General features: G+C 50.2%; 1 protein-coding gene across 1 annotated transcript; it reads left to right on the top strand.

Moving 5' to 3' along the window:
• Positions 1-480: 480 nt before the first annotated feature.
• On the top strand, positions 481-22,334 carry LOC142365218 (protein maelstrom homolog). Its single transcript, XM_075445853.1, has 12 exons — positions 481-564; positions 9,890-9,976; positions 12,127-12,229; positions 14,212-14,367; positions 14,905-14,946; positions 15,818-15,945; positions 16,805-16,859; positions 18,620-18,761; positions 19,993-20,055; positions 20,931-21,063; positions 21,328-21,406; positions 22,219-22,334. Exons 1-12 carry the CDS (start codon positions 481-483, stop codon positions 22,332-22,334), a joined length of 1,188 nt encoding a protein of 395 aa, XP_075301968.1.
• The last annotated feature ends 1,877 nt before the right edge of the window (positions 22,335-24,211 follow it).

The following is a 24,211-nucleotide window of genomic DNA, read 5'->3' as shown; positions in this document are numbered from 1 at the left end:
AGAAGAGAAGTCTGAGAGGGGACCTAATAAATCTTTACAAATATCTGCAGGGTGGGTGTCAGGGGGACGGGGCCAGGCTCTGTCCAGTGGTGCCCAGTGACAGGACAAGGGGCAACGGGCACAAACTGGAGCAGAGGAAGCTCCAGCTGAACACGAGGAAGAACTTCTTCCCTCTGAGGGTGACGGAGCCCTGGCCCAGGCTGCCCAGGGAGGCTGTGGAGTCTCCTTCTCTGGAGATATTCCAGCCCCGCCTGGCCGCGGTGCTGTGCAGCCTGCTCTGGGTGACCCTGCTTGGGCAGGGGGTGGCACTGGGTGACCCACAGAGGTCCCTGCCAATGCCCACCATTCCGTGATCCTGTGATCCCCAGCTGACTGAGGGAAGGGAACCAAGACCACAAGTAGCTTGAAGTGTGAATTTTCTACTGAAATCTGTTCTCTCTCTGTCTGTCTCTGGATTTCGAGCGCTTCTTGGAGACCAGCATGGTCTGGAGCACAGATGCTTTTCTCAAGCCAAAGGACCGCTACAGTTTTTTAATTAATCCAGAGGTGCATGAGCTGTGGCAGGTGAGACAGAATTTCTCTTTTCCTGCTGTGGGAGCATTTCCTTTTGGGCCCACAGAAGGACTGGACTACCCGTGACTCGTGACACCTGTGTGACTGCACATTCTGGCTCTGTGCCCTGTGACCGAGTGGGGAGGAGGAGGAGAACATTGCCCCGTGCAACAGAGCAGTCTGGGGAAGAAAAGTTCCTGAAGATGCGTGCTTGGATAACGAGATATTTAACTGCTGTGACAGAGCTCTGGTGAAGTTCAGGCGGAGCCGGGTGCAGGGAAGGGAGTGAAATTTGTGCACTAAGGACAGGAGAGGAGGAGCGAGCCAGCGCGCCCCCTCCCCCCATCTCCCCGATGGCCGAGGGAGCTGAATTTGTTCCTCGGCCGCTCTGCCGCAGCAGCCGGAGGGGTTTGGCCCCAGGGATGGGGGCTTCCCCCCCCCCCCCGTACAGGAGGCTGCTCCTGCTGCCGCTCGCGGGGCTCAGCTGCTGCTGCCGGCTGTGCCGGTGCTCGCCCCGCCGGCCCGTCCCCCCCTTCTCTGTCCCAGCGGCTGTCCCGTCGGGTTTCCAGCCCCCGCCTGCCCCCGGTCAAACCCCCGCAGGTGCCTGCGGGGCCACAGAAGGTCGCCCGTGGGGGGCAGCTGACGGCCCCCCCGCCCTCCCGGCGCTTCCCCCGGGCCGCGGCTGCTGACCCGCTCCCGGGGGGGGGGGGGGGGTGCCTGCGGATCGCCCTCCCCCGCCGCCTGGGTGCGGACACCGCCTCCGCGCCCCGGGGCCGCTGCCGCCCGTCAAGGCCCGGTCCCGGCGGGGGGGCCGAGATGGCGGCGGGGGGGGGCCGGAGCCTTTCCCGGCGCGGGGGCCGCGGGCGCCGGGGCCCGCCCGGCCCGGTGCGGTGCGGAGCGGAGCGGCGGGGAGCGCGGCCCCGTTCGCCGGGCGCCCCGGAGCCGGGCGGGCGCGGCGCGGGCGGTGCCGCCGCCTGCGGGGGTCCCGCGGGTCGGGCCGGGGCCGCGGCCGGGGCCGGGGCGGGAAGGGCCCCCCAGGGCCGCGCCATCTCCGCTCGGCCGAGCCGCGGGGCCGCGCCGCCCCCCTCCCCGCGGGCTGCGGGGCTGCGGGAGGGGCCCGCCCGAAACGCCTCGGCGGCGGGGCTGGGTGTGCGGCTCTCCGGGGCGGGCTGCGGCCGGGAAAGGTCTTGTCCAGCGCGGGGCGGCGGGGGGAGCGGCGGAGACCCGGGTGCGGGGAGCGGCTGTTCCGCTGCTGCGGGGCCGGCCCCGCGGGCGGGGGCCGGGAGCGGAGGCGCGGCCCGGCCCCCCCCGGGCTGCGGGCAGGGCGGGCGCGGGAGGCCCCGGCTGGATCAGTGCGATTCCCGTTCGTGTCTGTGTTTCAGCCCTGGAAAGTGCCCCACATCTCTCATCCTGGACCAAGGGCTTTCGGGGAGGATGGTGCGTTAGGCTGGTCCTCCGTCCCTGGGAGTGACTCTCCGGGCTGGGCTGGTTTCTAGGGCTGCTGAATTCTTGTGCAGAATTCGACCCCTGCACGATTTACTCTTGGTTCCGCAGAGCTCGTAACCAGAGGGAGGCCTGGGTCTCTGCTGGGGGGTAGGTGGGCGCTGAGAGCTCAGCTGTGCCTGTGATGGCTGCTGCTGCGGTTCCTGGGCTCACACAGCAATGAAATCTGAACACGGTCTCTGCTAACAGCTGTTCTCGGTCTGCAGGAAAACCAAATGCTGAGCCTGAACTACTGAACCTGAAGCTGCTTTTTCTTCCAGGGAAAATGCTGCATGAGGTTCAAAGCCTTGTCACTGAGGAGCTAAAAGCATTGGCTGGATGTTCTCTCCACCTGGAGAAACCTTCACGAGTGTGAGGGGAAGAAAGACAGCGTCTCTCCAGAAGACCGCTTGCCTCTGAAGAGGAAATCGGCAGAAGAGACAAATCCTGCAGCGAAAAGGCAGCAAACGGAACAAGTGAGAGAGCCCGTGCCTGAGGAGGGTCGAGTGGAAGCTGGAGAGAGGTGTGTGGGACCGGAGAGAAAGAGCCCTCAGCGCTGCCGGGCTGCAAGCCAGGCTTCCTTAGGAGACCCTCCCAGAAGCAGGGGGAGAAACCTGCTGCGAATGAGCAGCTTGGCTGCAGTTGTAGAGTTTCTCGTGGCTGTCGCGGAGCGATTGCCAGAATACTTCCTTCACAGGTACGCTCTATGCTGAAGTGTCTGCGTGTTAGAAGAAGGTAGCGAAGGGGAAGAGAGATGTGTAGTTCATTTGTCATTTCAGCTGTGTGTTGTCTGTTTTAGAGCAGCAAACGGATTGAAGCTTTTTCTGCATTTTCTCAGAAAAGCCCTTAACCTGCATTTACCTTAAACAAGTAGAAATCCAAGGGCTGTTGTTAATTTGTGGGCACATTTTTTTCCAATCAATGGCTGTTATTGTGGACAAGTAAAGGCAAGAGATTGGGGTGGCCGGGCTCCTGGAGCCTGAGGAGTGATCTGATGGTGGTTTGCAGGTGCTTAAAGGGCCATTGCGAGGACAATGGAGCCAGACTGCTCTCCATTGTGGCAGACAGTGGAGAAGATGGGGCAAAAGGCAGAATGTGCAGCTTGGCTGTGCTCTGGGTGGGTGCTGGGGAGAACTTGTTCCCCAGGAGGGTGGTGCAGCCCTGGGAGGTGTCCTGGGGGGCAGATGGCTGGGAGAGGGTGGTGGCACAGACACCTCCAGGGGCCCTTTCCATGCAGCACTTCACCCATCTACGGTATCTTTCTACTGTGAGGAAAATAAAAAAAAATCGAAAAGAAACCCTGTGTAGCTGCAATTTATGCAGATTTCTCTTACTGGAAGATAACAGTCGTTTAGCGAGATCTTTCTTTCTTTGCTGCTAAAGCTGGTGCCTTGGGAAGGTGGGACGCATCAGCCTGCCAGCAGGAATGTTTGCTTCAGTTTGTGCTGTGCGTGTGAGCTCTCCTGCTCTGAAGGTGTTCAGAGCTTTCTGGATGCCCTAACAGCATTAAAATTGTGAGCTGCAGTTGTGCCTTCACAAGTTTGCTCTTAGGTTATCTGGGTTACAGCCGCCAGAAATATTTTGTGCACGATGCACAATTCTAAAACGATGACAGCTTTTGTTGTAGCTTGGGCAGGACTTGAACATCGGCCTCCTGCGCTGGAGCTGAGGGACAGTCGTTTTGTCCTGCCGTGCCTCTGCTCTGCCCCTGGCTCGCTGGCTGTGACCTGGGGTGCCTCTTCTGGTCTTTGTACCAATGTTCTTGTAGGGATAAAAGAGACCCTTTCTCTCCCCAGGTGTTTGTGAGGATGGTGCAGGCAAGGCTGTGATCTGTAGTTCTCTTGACCCCGTTATTTCTGCTGCCTGTGCCTGTTCTCTCCCCTCGCAGGAGATGGGAAGAGCCGCTGGCGCAGCGCTCTCGAAGCAGTGTGGGTGGCGGGCTGAGCTGCGGGACCCCGATCTGGGGGTCGTGGTGGACGGCCTGTGGCTGCTTCCAGAGCTGCCCCTGACATCTTTTGCTGTGTGTTCTGCTCCCTTTGCACGTGGGGCCGTGGCCTCTCCCTGTTTGTCTTTGTGCCGCTGAGTTGAGCTAGAAATGATCTGGTAGCGCTGAGCAGAGCTTTTTGGTAGGCGCTGTGTGCGTGCCGTGCAGAGCCCTCAAACACCAGCCCGGCCAGCGTGGGCCTGCACGAGGGGCAGGATCCACACAGGCGCTGTCTTGGGATGCTTACGGAGTGCTGGGCTCCGCTGGAAACGGAGATGGCCCGAGCCACTGGGCAGCTGGTTCAGCCTCTGTAGGGGAAGAGAGCGGGCAGCAAGGCCATGTTCTCGAGGAGCTGGACTTGAGAATGCCCATGGCGGGAGAGCCTCCTCCTAGACCCTCTCCCCGACAAGGAGCTTGCTTAAGGAACCCTCCCTGGTGCCAAGCTGTCTGGAGACCTCGGAGAGGACTGGCTGCTCGTGACAAGCTGTTTCTCCATGCCTGTGCTTGGCGTGTGGAAGCTGCTCTCAGCACTGATGCTGAGGCCGCCTGTGAAAGCTCCGAGTTCATCCACTGGCTCCGGTTTTCCCAGGCTCTGCATCAAAGACGGCTTTGTTGAGCCTCAAGTGGGGCTCTTGGTCTTGTCCACGTTTCTGCTCTGAAACCGTTCAGGTGCTGAGGACTGGGACATTTCAAAAGCGTCGTGTTTCTCTGTGGGCTTCCCGGGGAGGGACTGCGGTCAGGCAAGACCTGTTGGGGAGCTCAGTCTGCTTTTGGGATGCTCTGAACGGCACAGGAGGACAATTTCTTTGAGGTGCCTGTACTTCTGGAAGGATGACCCACACCTGCCTTCCATCTGAAATATGGCTTGGTGGCACTCATTTTTTGATGGGGGTTTGTGTTGGGGTTTTGTGTGTTTTTTTGAAAAGGGGGTGTATGTGTGAACAGCTCAGTGCTAGTAGCTAGCATTCTGTGAAGAATCTTCTCCTGCTTAGAGTGAGTGGTTTTATAATTAAAAATACCCATTCAGTGTTACAAAACTCGGCTCCCTTAGATTCAAGTGCTTGCTGATGGATTCCTGGCTGACAAAATTCCCCTCCCTGCTTGCTTGGATGTTAAATCCTCTTTAAAGTGGCCTTCAGGTTACCTAGTGTGATTTCTTCCAGCTAATCACAATTGTCGAAAGTGTGCATTTTTGTTCTTAAAAAGTAGGATCAGAAGTTTGTAGAAACATCTTCTGTGTCTGGTTTAAATGAGTTAAAGCTCTTGCTGTTTCAGGTTGAGGGTTTCTAATGTAATTTTTTTCCTCTTTCAGATCTTTGTACCTCTTAACGACATTCACTCTGTGGTGGGGATTCCTCTTTTCAGGTAGGCGTTCTCCTCACCGGGTTTGCCTAGGCAGTGTCAGAACGGGCATAATTTCTAAATGCTCTTGCTGTGAGTGTTTGTCTTCTGGTTTAATATTCACTGGACTGTCACACCAGTCTTGTGGTCTGTCTGGAGCTGAGCTGAGCACGCAGGCCAGACTTTGCAGGGAGTTATGGCTAAAGGCAGACTGTGGTTTCTGTCTGTCTGTCTGCAGACCTGTCCAGTTCATTTGGTCGTTCTTATTACAGGGGCTTTTCTGGGTGGTTGTGCCGTTACCTTCCCGTGATTTTTTGCTGTCTGCAGGCTTCTGCTGGCAAACACAGAGTATATCAAACCGGCAGGGCTGCGGTCCACAGCTGCGTGGGCCATGGCATCTCTGGCTGAAATGGGTGTCAGTGGGTGCTCGTGGCAAAGATGTGGAGCCCTGAATGAAGGAGGGGGTTGCTGCTTGTCAGGGCTGGTGCTGGAAGCTTGGGAGAAGTGTGGTGATTTGAATGCCCCGCGCTCTGATGGCTGTGGGCAGGGTTTGCCTTACCTGTGGTCAGAGCGCGCTGTCAGCTGCTGTTCAGCCAGATATCTGCTGTGTTCCCGGGTCCTCCTCAGGATCCATGTATCCTTGTATGGGTGTGTATGTCTGAATGGCAAGAGTTTTTCACTGTGCGGGCTTCAAACCTTGTTTGGGGTTGTTCTCCCAAAAGAGAACAGAAGCAAGTGTGACGTTTTCCACAGATGAATTTGGAGCCAATACCTGTCTGCAGTCCGCTCGTAATTCGTTTCCCTAAACGTCACCTCCAGGCTAGAGGCACTGATGCACCGGCTTTGGCGAAACTGTCGATGCTTTCTGCTCTGCTCTCTCATGGGCAGGTTGGGCCCGGTAAACCAGTGGTGGTTGTTACCTAGGCTGGATTCAGTGGGAGTTGGTAGGTGACCTGTGCGTCCCTGAGGAGGCTGTGTCCCGGGAGAGGAGTCTGTCTGGCGTGGGACGCCGTAACCCCTTTGTTTGTGCAGGTGGGTGCCTTTGTGCTGGATCCCGTGTGTGGGCTGGGGACCGTACTGCTGGAAGCTGCCAAAGAGTGGCCCGTGAGCAGAAGTGTCCTAGTGCAAATGTTCCTCCGTGGGAACATAAACCAAGGTCCTGCATAGCTGTGCAGGCAGGTGCTGGCAGCCCTGGATTTATACCGCAGAGTCTGCGTGAGGCAGCCGTGGCCTTTGAAAACTGCCTGGGCTCGTCCTGGGAGCGGAGGTGCCAGCGGGACAGCGCGCTCGGTTGTCGGTGTTAGAGGCAGCGTGGCTGTCTGTAGCTGGCTGGGGTCTTGCTGTTAGGACGTAGCCTCCGTATTTCTGTAAGTTCCAAGTGTCTTGAGCAGAGCAGAGCATGGAAGGAGTGAAGACAGCAGAGGCTTCAGCCATTCTTCTGTCCGCTGGGTCTGTGTATTGCTCTGTGTAATGGTACTGGATCTCCCAGCAAGGATTTTGTGGTGGAAGGGCTGTGCAGCAGGGCAGTTGTGAGAAGGCTTTATAAAATAAATACACCTGCTTGGCAACTAGATGACTTTTGTGTTTTTTCTCTGAGCAGGAAGCCTGTTTCTGGGGTGCTGCTAGAAGCGATTCGCAGTTAGAGGGCGCAGATGTGAATGGAAGGACTGCAGGCCTGATGGAGAAGATGGAGTTACTGAAAGCTTCTGTGAAAGGTACGCCTGTGGGCTTTCCAAGCAAGATAGGCTGGAAGTGTTTTGTGGTTCGGGGATTATACAGGTGATGTAGGTTCTCTTGAGGCGATGTGTGGTAGAGCTGGCTCTCAGCCAGTAGCTGAGCAGGGACGCTGTAGCGCTAGCAAACAGGTAATTATTTGTTCTCTCCCCCTCTGAACTTTGGCAAGAATAAACTCGGCAGAAGACAATGAAAATAATTGTGGGACGTGGGCAGTCGTTGTCTGTCTTGATGGTAAATGTGGGAATACCACTACGAGTACCTACCACGGGAGAGTTTTTTGTGTCTTAGGGGAACACAGCAAGGACAAATGCAGATCAAACGTGGCTTGTAACTTAAATTTACCAGAGCAGAATAGCAGGGACTCCTGAAGCTCAGTGTTAAATTGTGAATGTTTTGCAGTAGGAGTATTTTAAATGACGATGCCTTTTGCCTGGATGTGAGGGAGTGTGCTTACTCTCAGTTCCTGAGCTAGTCTGGGGAGAAGGCAGTAATTTTATGACCTTACTTGGGACCTCAAAGCCTGAGTGTAAATTAGTCCTGTATGAAATTTCTGACAGACAAAAGCTGGGTGTTTTTCCCTGTGCGTGAGTGAGGGAAGTATACATTTTTTTTCACCTTGCAATATTTATTCTTACCAGAATGGTAAGAAATATTATTTCTTATTGATAAGAAAACATATAGTGCTTTGTTTCTGTACTGAAAAGCTGCAGTTGGCCTAGGCTTCTAGGATAACGGAAGGTACTTTGATGTCAGGCTTTTCTAATACTGACCAAGTAATTGGTGTCTCTGTCACTGGTCAGAAGCTGGGGGGGATTTGGGGACACTGGGAGGGACTGGGAGGGAGTTTGGAGGCACAGGGAGGGACTGGGTGGGGTTCTGGGAGCATTGAGAGGGACTGAGGGGAGTTGGGGGCACTGGGTTGGGACTGGGAGAGACTGGGAGGGGATTTGGGGGTACTGTGATGGGACTGGGAGGGACTGGGAGGGGGTTTAGGGGCAGTGGGATACACTGGGAGGGGACTGGGAGGGGGATTGGGGGCAGTGGGAGGGACTGGGAGAGACTGGAGGGGGATCTGGGGGCACCGGGATGTACTGGGATGAACTGGGAGGTACTGGGGGACACTGCGAGGGCATCTGGGGGCGCTGGGAGAGGAATGGGATGTACTGGGGGACAGTGGGAGGGACTAGGAGGGGGTTGGGGGGCACTGGGATGGACTGGAATGAAGTGGGATGGTGTCACCGAAAATCCGGGCATAAAACCTCGTCACAGCACTGTGGTGTTAACAGGCAGCATTCTTTATGGCAGCGCTGGATGCACGGGGGATAATTCCACCCAACGTGCACACCCCATGCCCCTTCCGTGCAGTTTATATAGATCAAAATATACATATTCATCTGATTACATAAACCCTTCCTTTCACAGTCAAATCAGCCCATTTCCATAGACTCCTCCCAGCTCCGCTTGCGCAGTGCCTCCCAGTGGTGGTCATCGGGGGTCGCAAGATGAAGGCTCATCCTCTTCATCACAGTGTCCGCTGGTTGACCCCTGTTTCCGCGCAAGCTCAGCCCTCTCCTGGCTCTTGTCCCTGCGGCCAGGTCGTCTTGACCGGTTCTAGGCAACTCCTGGTTTTAATTAAAACTGACTTCTTTGGGGGGAGATGTATGACTCTCTGCTTCAGTTCACTTACACAACAGAGAGACACCACAGATTCACCTGCAACCATTAGGTAACGCTATTTTTATTAAAAATCCCCCTCTACCACTATTGTTTAACATTAATGATTACCTAGGGACTAAACCCTCTGTTCCCAGCCCTAATGTCCAGGTGGGCAGGGCTGTACCAGGGACACGGCAGCATTGTTCATGTTTATGGTCAACTGATTCCATCATAGAATCACAGAATCACAGAACAGTAGGGGTTGGAAGGGATCTCTGTGGGTCACCCAGCCCAACCCCCTGCCGAAGCAGGGTCACCCAGAGCAGGCTGCACAGGACCCTGTCCAGGTGGGTCTTGAATATCTCCAGAGAAGGAGACTCCACAGCCTCCCTGGGCAGCCTGGGCCAGGGCTCCGTCACCCTCAGAGGGAAGAAGTTCTTCCTCGGGTTCAGCTGGAGCTTCCTCTGCTCCAGTTTGTGCCCGTTGCCCCTTGTCCTGTTGCTGGGCACCACTGGACAGAGTCTGGCCCCGTCCTCCTGACCCCCCCCCCCCTGCAGATACTGATCGACATTTCTAAGGTCCCCTCTCAGCCTGCTCTTCTCCAGGCTGAACAAGCCCAGCTCCCTCAGCCTCTCCTCGTAGGAGAGATGCTCCGGTAGCTCCTCATCCTAGTAGCCCTCCGCTGGACTCTCTTCAGTAGCTCCTCATCTTTCTTGAACTGGGGAGCCCAGCACTGGACCCAGTACTCCAGAAGGGGCCTCACTAGGGCAGAGCAGAGGGGAAGGAGAACCTCCCTTCCAACCCAAACTCTAGGATTCTATGGGTAGTGGCATCCCCGGCTGGCCCGAGGGGTTTCAGAAGACCTCTGGTTTGTGGTGGGGCAGTGCTAGTTTGCTCTCGCCCAAAGATGCTTCAGAAGCGTGTGCTTGCCAGGCGTTTGGAATCAAAGGTTGGGGGTCCGTTAGGGAGAAGGCTGCAGGAAATGTTTGGAGTCAGTGCTAGCAGTTGGCAGCTCTTGGCAAGCATTGAGAAGGTCCTTTGGAAATGCACAATTAATTTCTTACATGGAGTTTCTTGCTTTGTGGGGCTGCTAGGAGGAAGCAGTAAAACTTTGTTTTCCCATTCCCTTTCCTTTAGTTGCTGAGTAAGGAAGAAAAGATGGGATATGCAGAGAAGGCTCGTAAGTGGAATGAAAAGAAACGCTCGGAGAAGATGGTGCAAGAGGTAAATGCTGAGAAAGGAAGAGCTTCCAGAGTAGCTGAACCAGAGGCGGAGGGAGTGGTGTTGGGTTTGGTCAGCTGTGGTGCCATGGAGGAGGACCTGCTCTCCAGAGCCTCCAGCCTGTGGAGGTTACGGCTGCTGGGGCAGTCCGTACCGTGACGAAGGTTAAGCGGGAAATTGTTCTGGTTTCAATTAAAGGTGAAAATACTCTATCCTGTTTTAAACCAGCACAGCTTGTTCCTTTGGGCTCTTTTCCCAAGTAAAATGTCGTTCTCTAACAACTTAGTTTGATGTTTAACAACATTTTGCAGTGACTGGCTTTGCCATTTTTTTTTTCTTTGTAATATTGTAAATTGGTGTGGCTTTTGGTGCTAGGTTCATGTTGCTCTTGCTTTGTGGGTGTCCTTAATTTAGGTGGTTCTTGGCGGATGGCCTGAAGCCACATCTTAAAGGCAGCTGCTGGGGCATTGTTGAGCGGCTGTGTGGTGGAGCAGGTCAGTGAAATGTTGGAACCTGTGCACAGAAAGAAGAATTGTACCTTGCCGTTGTTTGTAGATTGGTTTGGTTATGGAGAGAACAGTAATGCTCTGGTGGAGGACAAAGTCCCTCAATGTAAAAGTAAGCAGTTAGGTGAAGCTGAATGTGGTTGTAGTCAAAAACAGTGCTAACAGGATCCCTTGTACTATTTAGTGTCTTGAAAAGGTGTGTGTCTCATGTGTCTGTCCCTCCACCTCCCCTATTTTTTTGTCCCTTATGTCTGTCTCCCTCTCCCAGCAGTTCCCTGAAGCATAGTTTGCTTCAGAGTTTGACTTGTGCGAGGTGTGGGAAAGCTTATTTTATTGCAGTCTTGGTTGGCAGCGTGAAAACTTGTGTGTCACAGCAGAGAGCCTGGTCGAGCGAATGGATAATACCACATTTATTTCTTCATCCTGTATGACTAGATACTGAGTATGAACTATGAATTAGTGGTGAGGACTATGAAACACTTCCAGAGGGAATGCCAGGATGATCATAGTGTGGAGTCACGGGTAAAGCTGGAGCAGTTAATTTGGTCAGTCCAGACTAGTAGGGAGATGTTAGGCAATGTTTTCTGATTTTGGGGGCTTGCTTATATGGAAAAGAGCTGTTTAAAATCTGATCATCATTGTGTTATGTAGCAGGCTAGGGGTATGTAATCAGTGGAGCTCCGTTTTCAGGTGTAATGGAGAGCTGCCTGAAATGACAGCAAAGTCAGAAGCAGAGGCTTGTGTATTTCCTTCCAGGAGTGGTGGCATTTTAGAAAGCTGTAATCAGGGAAAGCAATAATTGCTTTAGCAAAATAAAGATCATCATCCTTCTTGGCTGTCAGTGGAAATAGGGAAGTGTGTATGTGTAAGGTTATGTGTGATCTCCATTGATTAATCACACAGACAACCACGCTGACTTTGTGTAGTGAAAGGTCTTGGTCATCTTTTGGAGATGACTGAAGCTTAGGTGAATGGGACCGATTCCTCGGTTTATTTGCAGTAGTTGAAACTGATAATCCACAAACTTTGGCTAAGATGGTCATCTGGAATGAGTGCACCTAGATGTGGGTGTTATTCCCAGTTTGGGTCCTGAATGATTGAGTTCTGTAAGCCTGCCGGGTTTCTCTTCCTGTCCTCTGAAAAGCTTCCTGCTCCTGTGTGAATTTGCAGCGCTGAATGGACGCCGGTGCCTTTCTTACTTGCTCTGTGCCAGAGCAGCCTGATGGCTTCCCTGAGGCTTTGTCAGCTTTTCATCACTTTCCTTCCTAGTCCAAGGCAACTAACGCATGTGCCAAACTTTTCCATAAAGTTTATGGAAAAAAATTGGAAATTCCAACTTGAAAAGCTCCCGAAAACAATTTTTTTTTTGAATTGCATGTTGTGATTTTTAGCTGTAGCTCTTTGTAGTTGCAGTGAGTTGAGCAGGGTGCTAAGATACCCAGCTCTGTTTTTGTTAGAAGAGAAATCCTGCCTTTCGGGTCTGCAAGTCCATGGGCACGTGTATAGAAACTGCAGCCTTGTTCCGCCTGACCGTCACTGTTAGTGGCCATCCTGTGTTCCTCTGAGAGGAGGAGGTGAAGGACTTTGTTGGGTGTTAGTAGACTGTTTTGATTTTTTTTTTTAACTTTCTCTTCTCTTCTCTTGCAGATGTCTAATGTGGCTCATCCGGTTCCTGCTTGTCTGACCACCAAGATGCCCGGTGTCACTTCTCTTCCAAAGGCCTCTGCTGTGTCCTGGGAGAACGATCAGGGTAGGGTAATCTTACAGCAGTTGATCCTGGTAGACAGAAGCTTGCCCTTTGCAGATATTCTCAAGGGTACCTGTACAAAGGCTGCTTCCATTTTGCTAATGGCCGTCTGTGTCAGCTGTTTCTTTGTGTTAAACCAAGGGTCTGCTGCTGGGAAAAGGTCTTCTGTAGGACAGCGGGAAGTCAGTGCAGATGTGTCTTGTGCTGCCATGCCGCCTTCCCTACCCCCCCTCCCCCAAAATCCTTGTCCTCTGTTCTTTAGCTGGAGGGAAATGTAGCCACTAATGGTTTCTTTACAATTATTTCAAGGCTTTGAAGAAAAAGGAAAGTGTTGAACTCCTACGATTTGTGGTTTACAGGGTCTAACCCAAGTTCAGCATAAAATAATGCTTGTACTAATGTGAAAGGGTGAAGAGTTGTTAGATATCAAAGTTCAAAAATTTTGTGTGGTAGAGGTGTTAAAGCAAACAGTGACCTGGCCTCCTTGGGAGAATAAAAGAGGGGATATGTGCTTTGTCAGTGCTTTTGTCACATCCTGGCTTGCTTCCTTGGTGAAATCTCTTGGCAAAACGAAACCTGTTTTATCGGTGCCCCCTTCTTCAAATGGATGTTTTGATTGGAATGGAGTAGTGAACACATCTGTAATCATTTCCCCATGAATATGACGTTATTCTGAAAAATGAGAAGTGGCAGTGCTTACAAGAGAAGTCACGCAGCCAGTTGATGTGAGCTGCATCTGCTGTGTGGCTAAGTTTCAGCTGAAGCCTTTTGCGTCACAGGTCTCCTGAAGTCTTTTCCTGTTGCCATGGTCATGGAGGGGCAGGAAAGAGCAGCTCCATAAAAAGCGTGATACATCTTAGTGTCCTCCCTGGCAGAGGTTGTGCTCCTCTGTCACCGTGATGCAAATTTGATGGGGTTGGTGGTGGTGGCTTGAGCTGACACAATTTGTCTTTAAACTGAAGGAGGGGGTAATGATGAGGGATAACTGAGACGCATTTGATGCTGCTGCTCCTTTCTGTCTCGGTCCAAGTGCTGCACGGTTCCCTGTAGCTGTATCCATTTTTTTGGTAAGGAAAGCGGGTCAGAGGTGTCTTTCCTGACTCCGCAGCTTGTAGAGGTTGATAGCCAATGTGAGAGAGCACCAGCATTCAAGCTTCGGACAAGTGGTGTTAAATGCCTTAAAATCTGGCCTAGAGCAGTATTTGTCTGCAAAAGCAGTTCTACAGCTCCGTTGTTTAGGAGAACAAGTAGGATTTTTTTGATGAGGGGCGTAACCTAAGGGTAAAGATGAAATAGGTACCTAAAGCTTCAGTGAGAATGTTATGTGACATTCATGAAGAGAAGGATTAAGGTGTACTCTGAAACATTTTTCGTCATTGGGTACTTTTTGAATTAGTAAATGGTAAATTTATTTCTTCACATTTGCTTTGGGTGTGCTTGCCGACTTCTTTGGGAGCTCATAGAGCAGTGGAGAAGCAATCCTTTTAACGAGCAGACTTGTTGCCTCCTCTTGCTGCAGAAGATTATTTAGCTCCTGTAACTTGTGTAAGTCACTGAACTGAGGTGGTGAGGCTGTTTTGCTGCCTCAGACTGGTGTTTTTTCTAACCTTTTTTTCCTAGAGGGTGAAGAGACCTATCATAAAAAGGAATAGTAGGTCCTGTTGTTGATTCCAGGCCTCTTAACATTTGTATGGGCTTGGGGGTTGATTTATTTTTTTCTTCCCTCTTTTTGCCCTGATCTCTACACACAGTAGCAGCTATGGGAGATGTACCGGGATCACTAATGTGCCTGACTCTTGCAGAAGTGTTAACTCCCTGGTCATCTGTGACACAGAGAAAGAGCTGTGTTTTACTTGGTCATTACCCTACGTCACTCATATGATAAAGCGCGCTGAAGCTTACGCTGGATGAGATGAGGCCAGGATGGCTTGAGGTAACCTCTGTTGGCTCTTCTGAAAATGTGTGTGGGTTTTGTTTCCTTTCAGCCGTGGTTTCAGACATCTTCTACTTCCTGGACATTTACAGCCATGGCAAGCTGCCATCCAGCTGTGAACAGCGCTTCCTTCCTTGTGAGATCGGGTGTGTGAAGTACTCCCTAAAGGACGGCGTAATAGCCGATTTGCATCATTTCATCGATGCAGGTGAATTCCAAGGAAGGGAGAGGAGAAGTAGTTCATCCTGCTTTGGGGTGAGAGGGAGGCGTTCTGCTGTCACTTACTGCTGCCCGGATGAGATGAAGATAGGTTTATTTCTTTGACTGTAAGTGGTTGGCCTTCTTCAAATATTGGAGCAGTGCTGGTTGTTTCTGGAGAGACGGACTGAAGCGTGGGAACTGCATGACGCTTGAAAGAGGGTAGAACAAATGCAGAAGGACCTTCAGATGTTTGTGCTTTGTAGTTCATGCCAATGAATGTTTGTCTTGGTTGGACCTAAACACACACACGCACACACACACACACACACACACGCTGTATCATAGACTTTTTGTTTTTTAAAATGCGTATGACTGAAAAGAACTTTTTCGAAAATAGTTGTGGCAGTTGTACTTGCCCCAGTGGAAGATGAAGCTGTTCCTTTCTGTACGTGAGACTGGTGCATGGCTGAGAGTTAAGGATCTGTCATTGTGGATGGTGGGTAACGATTGTTCTTTTTCTCCCGTCTCCCCTGCTCTTCTGCAGAAGCACCACCACTTGGTTTTCGGTACCGCTGCCAGACTGCTAGTGAGTATCAGTGGAGAAGAGGAGGGGTGTGCAGAGGTGTGTGGTTTTAGACTCAGCTTATCTGATTTGTGTCAGAACGTTCTGGAAGTCTGCAGTTTCTGCTTCTGGGAACTGGTGGAGTTTTGAAGAAAAAGGAGTGACAGAGCAGCTTGGTGCAGTCGCCTTTTGCATGTTTCTTGTACCCACAAATGGCAGAGCACTTGACCCAAAGTGGTTTTGTCAGTGGGAGAATTATTTGTGTTCCATCTTCCTATTTTACTTCCATAATAACTGCAGTAGGTTTTTCTTAAATGGGACAACTTTGTTTGGCTTTAAATGCTTTCAAGCCCACCTGAGCCGAGCGTCGTTCCCTTGATAGTCCTGGAGTGTATCTTCAGCATGAACTGCTAACTCATGATAGGGTAGCTCAAAGATACTAGTTTGTGTTTCAAAGTTGTGCTTGGCAGCTTCACATCTGTCACCAAAGTTAAAGTATTTCTGCTGTTGTTGTGCCTGGCTTGGCCTGCCGTGCTCCCTTTGTGACTCTTGAGTAGTGTTTGCAGATTCCAGTTGGTTTCTATTAGGACACTTCCTCCCCTGGTGTAGAGAGGGAACAAACTTGGCCAATGTTTCCTAGGTCAAATACTCAGATAATTGCCTTTTAAAAGTGGTGTGTGTGTGCTCGCAGCCCAGCCCTGCCAGTCTGCTGCTGGCAAAAGCAGGGTTTTGATGGCTTAAGCACAGACACAGTGCCTGTAGAGAAGAAGAGGGGGGTGTGTGTGTATGTATATGGATATAAAAAGATAGAAAGGAGGGGGGAACTGTATCATTTCAGGAAACAGGACTTCTTATAACTTGGTGTTTTGTTTTTTTTCTGACACCCCCCCATTAGGTGATGCCACTCATAAGATCCCTCTGTCTGGATTTGGTCTTTCCCGTACTTCTTACGCCGTTGTCTTGCGGGAGCTTCTGGAGTTTGTCCAGCCAGCCAGGGGTGTTTCGCCTCACATCTACTGCAGGGTATGGTCCAGGTCAAAGTAAGATGCTCTCAATCAAAACCTTTCGTTTCACTTCTGTTGGATGCCAAAGGAGATGCTTCACTCTCAAACCTAATTGGTGTGCAAAGGAGTGGGCACAGGCGCTGTTTGCTAAGGTATCCCAGTTCCGTGCAGGAAGAAATGGCCCCTAGAAGCTGGCCTTTTTATAAAGCAGAGACCTAATTTTCTGCCACCTTAGTTTCAGCCTGCGCTTCTGGCTGTAGTCTGCTGGTGAACATTTCACTTGGTCTCTGACTTTGTTTTAACTTAGGTTCAGAGCTTTGAAGATTGACTGCAATTGATTGTGCTGAACAATAGTTGCACAGTTCTGCTTTTCTAAGGGATGTTTTTCTGGCACTTTCCCCGTGAGAACACTGTACATCTTAATTTGTGCTCAAGTTTCATTTGCCAATGAGCAAAACAAACTGCTGGGCTTCAGAGGCGTTTAAGCTTCGTGACAGCTATATTAGGTTTTGATTCCATTGGAGCCTAATGTTAGTTCTTCAAAAGGCAGGGAGGGTGAAGATGTTGGTCTCCATCCATCAATATAGGGCTCTGAAGAAATACAGGTGAAAGCGATCCAGAGCTCAATGGAGACGCCAGTAGCATGGGTTAGCCTTTAAAGTGCCCCCAAACACGAGTCCAGTATTTCGCCTGGAGTTTGGTTGGAGAGGCTCCGTGGCATTTGGTTCCTCTTCAAGATAATTGTCAGGAAGAGCGTCCATTGAATCCCACAAACGTTGGCCTTTGTTTTGGAGGTGACTTTTTGAGTCAGAAGTCTGGCAGATGTCAGAGTTATATACTGTACTTCTTCAAAGTGACTGAAATTTTCTTTCCTCTAGTCTGGTGACAGATTCCGAATTAAGTGGTGTCTCAATCGAATGGCTAGCGTAACAGGTGAGAAAAGGATCATTTTTGGCCTTTTCTTTTTTCCCTGAGAGAGGGGTTATGTAGTCATGGACAGCTGTATTTGTCTGAAAAGCTTTGGGTCTGAAAGGTTTCCTAAAAGCTGGTCCTGATAGCTAGAACTACTTTGCATGCTTCTCCCTCTTGTTTTGCTCCCCATCGGTGAGAGCAAAAGAGCGTGATCAGACAGAGAAGGACTGGTTGAGGGTGTGAAGGTTGGGGGCAGCCTTGGCTGCCGTGGTCATGAGGTGGTGTGAGTTCAGGATCGTGCGTGGAAGGAGCAGGGCAGTAGGTAGGATCACAGCCTTGGACTTGAGGAGAGCTGACTTTGGCCTGTTGAAGGACCTTGGAGGAAACACCTGGGTTAGGGCTGTGGAAGGCAGGGGGAGGTCCGAGAGAGCTGGTCGCTATTCAAGCATCACTTGCTCCCTGCTCAAGATGGGTGCATCCCCATAGGTAAGAAATGAAGCAAAGGAGGCAGGAGACGTGCGTGGATGAGCAAGGAGCTTCTAGCAAAATTTGGATGGAAAAGAAATGTCTATGGAATGTGGAAGGAGGGAGAGAGCACTTGGGAGGAATAGAGGAAGGTTGTCAGAGCATGCAGGGGGGCAAGAAGGGGGGCTAAGGCCCATCTGGAATGCCATCTGGCAAGGGATGTCAAAGACAAGAAGAAGGGCTTCTTCGAGTACATCAGTAGCGCAAACAGGTGACTAGGGACAATGTGGGCCTGCTGCTGTATGAGGTGGGTGCCCTGGTGACGGAGGGCATGGAGAAGGCAGAGTTACTGCATGCCTTCTTTGCTTCAGTCTTTACTGCTAAGGCTGGCCCTTAGGAATCCCAGGCCCTGGAGGTAAGACAGAAGGCCTGGAGAAAGGCAGAGCTTGCCTGTGTCAAGGAGGATTGGGTTAGAGATGGTTGAAGCAAACTGGACAGCCACAAATCCATGAGCCCCGATGGAATGCACCCACGAGTGCTGAGGGAGCTGGCGGATGTCATTGCTGAGCCCCTCTCCATGGTCTTTGAGAGGTCCTGGAGGACAGGAGAGGTGCCCGAGGACTGGAGGAAGGCCAGTGTCACTCCAGTCTTCCAAAAGGGCGAGAAGGAGGGCCTGGGGAACTACAGGCCAGTCAGTCTGGCCTCCATCCCTGGAAGAGTGGTGGAGCAGCTCATTCTGGCTGTCATCATCAAGCAAGTGGAGGAAAAGAAGGTTATCAGGAGTAGTCAGCATGGATTGACCAAGGGGAAATCATGCTTGAGCAAGATCATAGCTTTCTATGGTGGCATGGTTGGCTGGGTAGATGAGGAGAGAGCTGTGGTGTTGCCTAGCTCGACTTCAGCAAGGCTTTGGACACTGTCTCCCATCACATCCTGGTAGGGAAGCTCAGGAAGGGTGGGCTGGAGGAGCAGACAGAGAGGTGGATTGAGAACTGGCTGAATGGCAGAGCTCAGAGGGTGACATCAGCGGCGCTGAGTCTGGTTGGAGGCTGGTAACCAGTGGTGTTCCCCAGGGGTCAGTACTTGGCCCAGTCTTACTCAACTTCTTTAAAGGACTGAAATGCTGGGAGTGTGGGACCTGCTTTGCTAGGAAGCCAGGTTTTCTTGAAACCGCTGTTGGAAGAACTTGGGAAGGTTTACAAGAGCGTTGACGCTCCGGTGCGAGGCTGGGCAGTGAACAGGGAGTGAGTGAGAACTGAGCTCAGCAGAATAGTGACTGACTTGTTCTCCTGACGTGGATTTTCTCTGAGCTCTAGGCACTGAGAGCCATCTGGAGCTTCTTGCTGCAGAAGACCTGGTAATAGAACTCTGCCGGAAGAAATACCAGAAGGAGCCATCCAGGAGTTGGGTGTGTGGAGAACTGGATGTCTTCCATTGGGATTTCTCCTCTAATACGAAGTATGTTGGGTTCTTCTTTGTGGAAATCTGTATTAATCTGATGTTCTTGGTGCTTTACATACAGCTTGTATGCTGCTAGCTAGAATGTTCTGCAAGCCTTGTGATAAGAAATGCTTCTGGTCACATCATGAGCACAGCTAGAAATGAAAAATACTTCCCCAAAAGAAGTATAAAGACACTCAGCTTTTTAACGCTGAGGCCCGATTTAAAGGGTGGGGTGAAAAATTGGAAAACAATACATTGTGGTATTTAACTGGAAATCCTAGAAGTCGGAAGATTCAGACTCTCTCCGTGTAATTTGAATCAGACCTGGCTGTTTCAGTCCACCAGATGCCCCATATTGCTGCTGTGAGGAGGGAGAAGGTCTGTTTCCCAGGGGTACAAATCCAGTTCTCGAGCGTAAGCGTTAAGCAAGATCCTATCTTTTTTCTTCTGGAATGAATGTTCTTTCTAACACTTCTGGAATCCGATTTACTCTGATGGATTTTTTTCTCTCCCTGCCCCCCCGATGAGTCTTGAATGGTAAATCTTTTCCTGCTTTCCGGTTCCTCTGTGTTTGTATAAAAGTGGTGTGTAGCTGGTGGTGTTGCGAGGGAATGTTTAGTGATGACGCAGTTAACTTAGAGAAATAAAGAGTAGCAAAGGAAAAGTTAAAAGTATGAAGTAAGAACCAGTAATTTGATCTTAAATTTGAATAGATCTTTAAAAAAAAAATTATTCTTGCAAGTCTGCTTACAGGATGGATTTATAGATCTGTTGGGAGAATGAATGTCACTTCATCTTTTTACGGTCAGGTGGTTTTCCATTTCTACGAGTATCGGCACACTAGAGGGAGACCTTAACAAGAATGGAAAAATGCATTTTAAAACACTGGCGTGGAGAGGAAAGCGGGGGTGCTTGTACTAAGAGGACCTATTTCACATGAGTGGGAAACTTCAGAGTGTTCCCTTTCAGTTCCCTTTCCAAACCTCAGGATTCTCTTGTCTCCCTGCCCCCACCTCTGCGTGAAGCAGGTTGCCTGTGAAGCGTGCCTTTGAACTCTGCACAGAGCACTGGGAGCTGAGTTACTGAACGCTGGTCCTCTGCGAAATTTCAGAGGTGCCGTACGGTCGCTGAGACGGAAAGGTCGCATCTTGAATGCTTGTTCCTGCTCCCTGTGAGCAGAGCAACTGTTCATGTCGATTAACGCTGTCGATGCTTCTGAAATGAGCCTGAACTCCATTCCGTGTAGGTGCAAGTGGCATGAAGAGAACGAGATACTCTGCTGCGCTTTGGCGTCCTGTAAGAAAATCGCGTGAGTATTGCTAAGGAGTTCGCTGCCGCGTGCGGACTTTCTGTTGTGTTGCAGAGGCAGCGTTTCGGCGCTGGCTGCTCTGACGGCCTGCAGCGCTGTAGTTCTAGGCCTGGAGTTTCATTGATTCCCTCCGCCCCCAAGGTTTCGCTGTGTTTGTAGCTTGCATTGTTTGTATGGCGCAGCGGGATGCTCTCAGTCTCAGCACTTGGATGTAATGTCATTGCTGTGGTGGTAATGTCCATCAGTCTGTGGTGATCCTCTGGCTACCTCCACTTCCTAGTGGAGAGCTGAGAGAAGTGTTAATGACATTAACATTCTCTGGTTTTCTTCCGAGGTTTAGTGTACCTCTGTTTGGTGAGACATTTTTGGTATATTCTAGTATATCTCTGCTTTGGGAACTTTTATACTGCGTTACGTGTAATGTAGATAGATAGGGTTCTGTGAGCTTTCTGGTGTGGGGAAAGGGAAAGGAAATGGCTGGGAAAGAAGGAAATGCCATTGAAGGTCTCAGTCAGTAGCAGTAGTGCTCTGAGAGAGATAATAACGAATAGTATTTCGTTCCAAAAACTCTTGTGATGCACTGCTATGCCTTGCAAAGAAAAGCGTTGCTTTTCCCACTTCTAAGCGGCTGCATTTGATTGTGTGGGGAAGCATTTTTTTAAATTTCAGGTGTTGTTGCAGAATAGGCTGGCGGTCTTGGAAGGGTGCAGGGGAACTGTGTAGCTGCTGCGACAAGGTCCTTCTGTCCTCGGTCATTTGCTCTGTGCGTCTCCGCCTGTGCTTGCTTCTGTTTGCCAGCTGAAGAGCTAAAACCGATGTGCCTCCGTACATGAGCATGACATCTTAGCCAACCTTTTCTCTTTGTTTTGGTCAAGTTACTGCATCAGTAAATATTTAGCCAGTGCATATGGAGTCTCGCTGACGGCAGCTCACCTACCTCTTGAAGACTCTGATCACGGTGAAAGCAGAAATAGCAGGATGGTGCTGCTGGATTGTGGACGTTTCCAGGTCAGATTCTTTCAACCGATCGCCTGTTTTCTTTCCAGTTAACTCAAACGTTCAGACTTGCCAGGTGCAGGTTAGCTGTTTTCTCTTTGGATGCTGTCTTTTGAGACATATATTGGGCAGATGGATGAAAGAAAAAAGAAATAAACCACTAGCTGGGTCATTTCTTGTGATTTTTGACCGTAATTCCTAGGTTTCCTGGATGGTGGTGTACACTGCCTTTTAGAAGATGCATACATTATTTTGAACGTCTGTTTCTTCCTACAGAAGATGAAGGCTGAGGGTGCGAGATGTGATGGACATTTCGCTTCTCCAGGTCGGGATCAAGAGTTCGTCCCTTCTGAGTGTGAGTTTGAAACTTTCACATTTGTAAGGGGAAAGAGGTGTTGAAACTTCATCCAGCTGCTGCTTTTTCAGATTTCTGGGCTTAGATGTTGCCTGTCAGTGGCATAAAGCTTCAGCAGCTCTGCATGAGCTGTGCTTATTCCTGCAGGTGGATCTCACTGACTAGATGACGATGTAAGCATCAAGAGCTGCCCTTTTCTGACTGGACACAATGTTATGGTCAGAAAGGTCTCTCAGAATTGAGTTTTTCTCATAAATGTTGCTCTCTGATTTGATACCCCTTTATTTTTCTGCGACGTGAGGTCCGTTCTCATATGCTTAGGTGCTTTGAGGCAGGGCCAGCTTTAAAATACTCTCCTTGCTCTGAAGTCATGGTATGTGTAGACTCAGCTGGTGCTTGTTGCTCGTATTCTGTGATAACTCAGGTTATAAAGGCTGCTCGTTGTCAGTCATCTTTCTGGAGACGGAATTTTTTTGGTAGAAGGCGCGTGAGCTCAGTTCATCTGGGCAGTTGACGGCTGATCTTCAGAGGAACGGAATCAAGTCTGCAAGAGAAATCACTGTGAGAATTCTGAGCTTGCAGCTGCTTTTCTTGCATGTAAAATACATGTTGGATTAAATTCTGAAACTGTTCCCATTATAAATCGTGAGATCTTCTGGGCTGGGTGTTTATAGAGAACACAACCCCTGTCAGTGACTTTTTGTATTGGAGCTATTGAGTCGTTTCAGCTCCGCAACGTATGAAGAACAATTCCATTTGTTTATGCGAGCTTTAAAGGCTGATTTGATTGCAAACCGTATTGAATTTCACAGGCGATTCTCCAGGTGGTGTGAAGACTTCCCTTTGTGGAACAAGTGCCATGCGAGGAAGAGGAGTTCCCCGATGGCTGAACAGTGCAGCTGATCTACCCAAGTCTTTCAGTCATTGAAAATCTTTCATCTTCCATCCAGAACAGCACAGAGTTTACCTCTGCTTTTTGTGGTTTCCTGAGGATAACCAGCAGTTTCTCCAGGCTGCGGTTTTTCATGTTACGTGCAACCCTTCCCAGTTCCAGTTCTTGTTAGAATGATAAAACTATTGAGTGGCTTTAAAGAAGGTGAAAACCTTGTTTATTGAAAAAAAACTTGTTGAAACTCAAAATGAGGTTGTTCGGGGTGTTGTGGGAGGGGGGTGGTAGGGGTTTTGGGGGAACTGGGAATGGACTGGGAGGAAGTGGGAGGGGATTTGGGGGTACTGGGAGGGACTGGGGGGTTGTGGGAGGGGGTTTGGGGGTACTGGGAGGGACTGGGGGGTTGTGGGAGGGGGTTTGGGGGCACTGGGAGGGGACTGGGAGGGACTTGGAGGGGGCTGGGGGCATTGGGAGGGACTGGGGGGGTTGGGGGCACTGCGAGGTGACTGGGATGGGGATTGAGGGCACTGGGAGTGTCACCGAAAATCCGGGAATAAAACCTCGTCACAGCACTGTGGTGTTAACAGGCAGCATTCTTTATGGCAGCGCTGGATGCACGGGGGATAATTCCACCCAACGTGCACACCCCATACCTTTTCCAGGTAGTTTATACAGATCAAAAATATACGTATTCATTAGGTTACATAACTTATCCCTTTCATATTAAAATCAGTTCCAAGAAGTCATTTCCATAGACTCCTCCCAGCCGCGCTTGCGCAGTGCCTCCTAGTGGTGGTCGTCGGGGGTCCCAAGATGAAGGCTCCTCCTCTTCATCACAGTGTTCGCTGATTGACTTTTGTTTCTGCGCAAACTCAGCTCTCTCCTGGCTCCCATCCACACCGCGGGGTCGTCTTGACCGGTTCCAGGCGACTCCCAGCCCCTACCAAAAACTGACCCCTTTGGATGGAGATGCCAGACTCTCTGCTTCAGTTCATTCACACAGTGTACAGGTACCACAAATGCACCTGCAGCCATCAGGTAACGCTGTTTCTATTAAAAATCCCCCTCCCCACTATTGTTTAACATTAATGGTTACCTAGAGACGAGACCCTCTGTCCCCAGCCCTCATGTCCAGGTGGGCAGGGCTGTACCAGGGACAGAACAGCAGCGTTGTTCGTGTTTATGGTCAGCTGATTCCATCACCCTGGTTACATTTCCCCCCTTTGGAAGTTTTGAAATAATCATCTTTTCAATACTTCCATCTTAAATTAAATTATATTTTAGTTATACACTAATTTATACTTTACTGTCAATAATGATTTTATAACAATTTAGTTATCCACTATTCACTATATGATGGTGGGAGTGTCGTGACCGAATCACTTAAATTTTGTTTTTTGGCTACGGTCTAAATAATCATTCGATTGAAGGCTGTTCTATTGGTGAGTTCTTTTTTTAAACAATAATAAATGAGTAATATTACTAAAAATATGATTAACAAATGTAGTCTAGTATTAATTAAGGATTTTACTCAGGAACTCATATTGCACCCCAATCCACTGAAAAATTTTGTCAAGCTCATTTTTTTCCAGAGTTCTTGGGAAGTATATTAACAGTTGTGCTTTTATTGACAGCCGATTTTTATTTTTTGATTTTACTTTTAATATTTTAAACAATGCTCCCATCAACATCAGTCTCTATGTCAGAATTTATTTTTTCCATATTTTACAATGATAGCCCCCCTTTTAGACATCTTTTTAAATTAGTTTTGCAGTCTCTGGACCTCTATTGATGACCTTCCACGAAGGGGCCTTCTTCACTCGAGTGTGGTGTACCCACGGTTCCAGCCCTTCTACTGTGACCGCAGTGTCAGTTGTTAACAGTGCCTGGGAAGGTCCCTTCCACCTCTCCTGCAG

The sequence above is a fragment of the Opisthocomus hoazin genome, chromosome 33, assembly GCF_030867145.1.
Source record: "Opisthocomus hoazin isolate bOpiHoa1 chromosome 33, bOpiHoa1.hap1, whole genome shotgun sequence".
In the NCBI taxonomy this organism is placed as follows: domain Eukaryota; kingdom Metazoa; phylum Chordata; class Aves; order Opisthocomiformes; family Opisthocomidae; genus Opisthocomus; species Opisthocomus hoazin.
The sequence above is the reverse complement of the archived record's forward strand: the minus strand, read 5'-3'. Positions and strand labels throughout refer to the sequence as shown.

Coding starts and splice junctions, on each gene's coding strand:
- LOC142365218 (XM_075445853.1), top strand. CDS start 481: ATGGTCTGGAGCACAGATGCTTTTCTCAAGCCAAAGGACCGCTACAGT. Junction 14,947..15,817: donor GTACCGCTGCCAGACTGCTA/GTGAGTATCAGT, acceptor CCCCCCCATTAG/GTGATGCCACTCATAAGATC. Junction 16,860..18,619: donor TCGAATGGCTAGCGTAACAG/GTGAGAAAAGGA, acceptor TCTGAGCTCTAG/GCACTGAGAGCCATCTGGAG.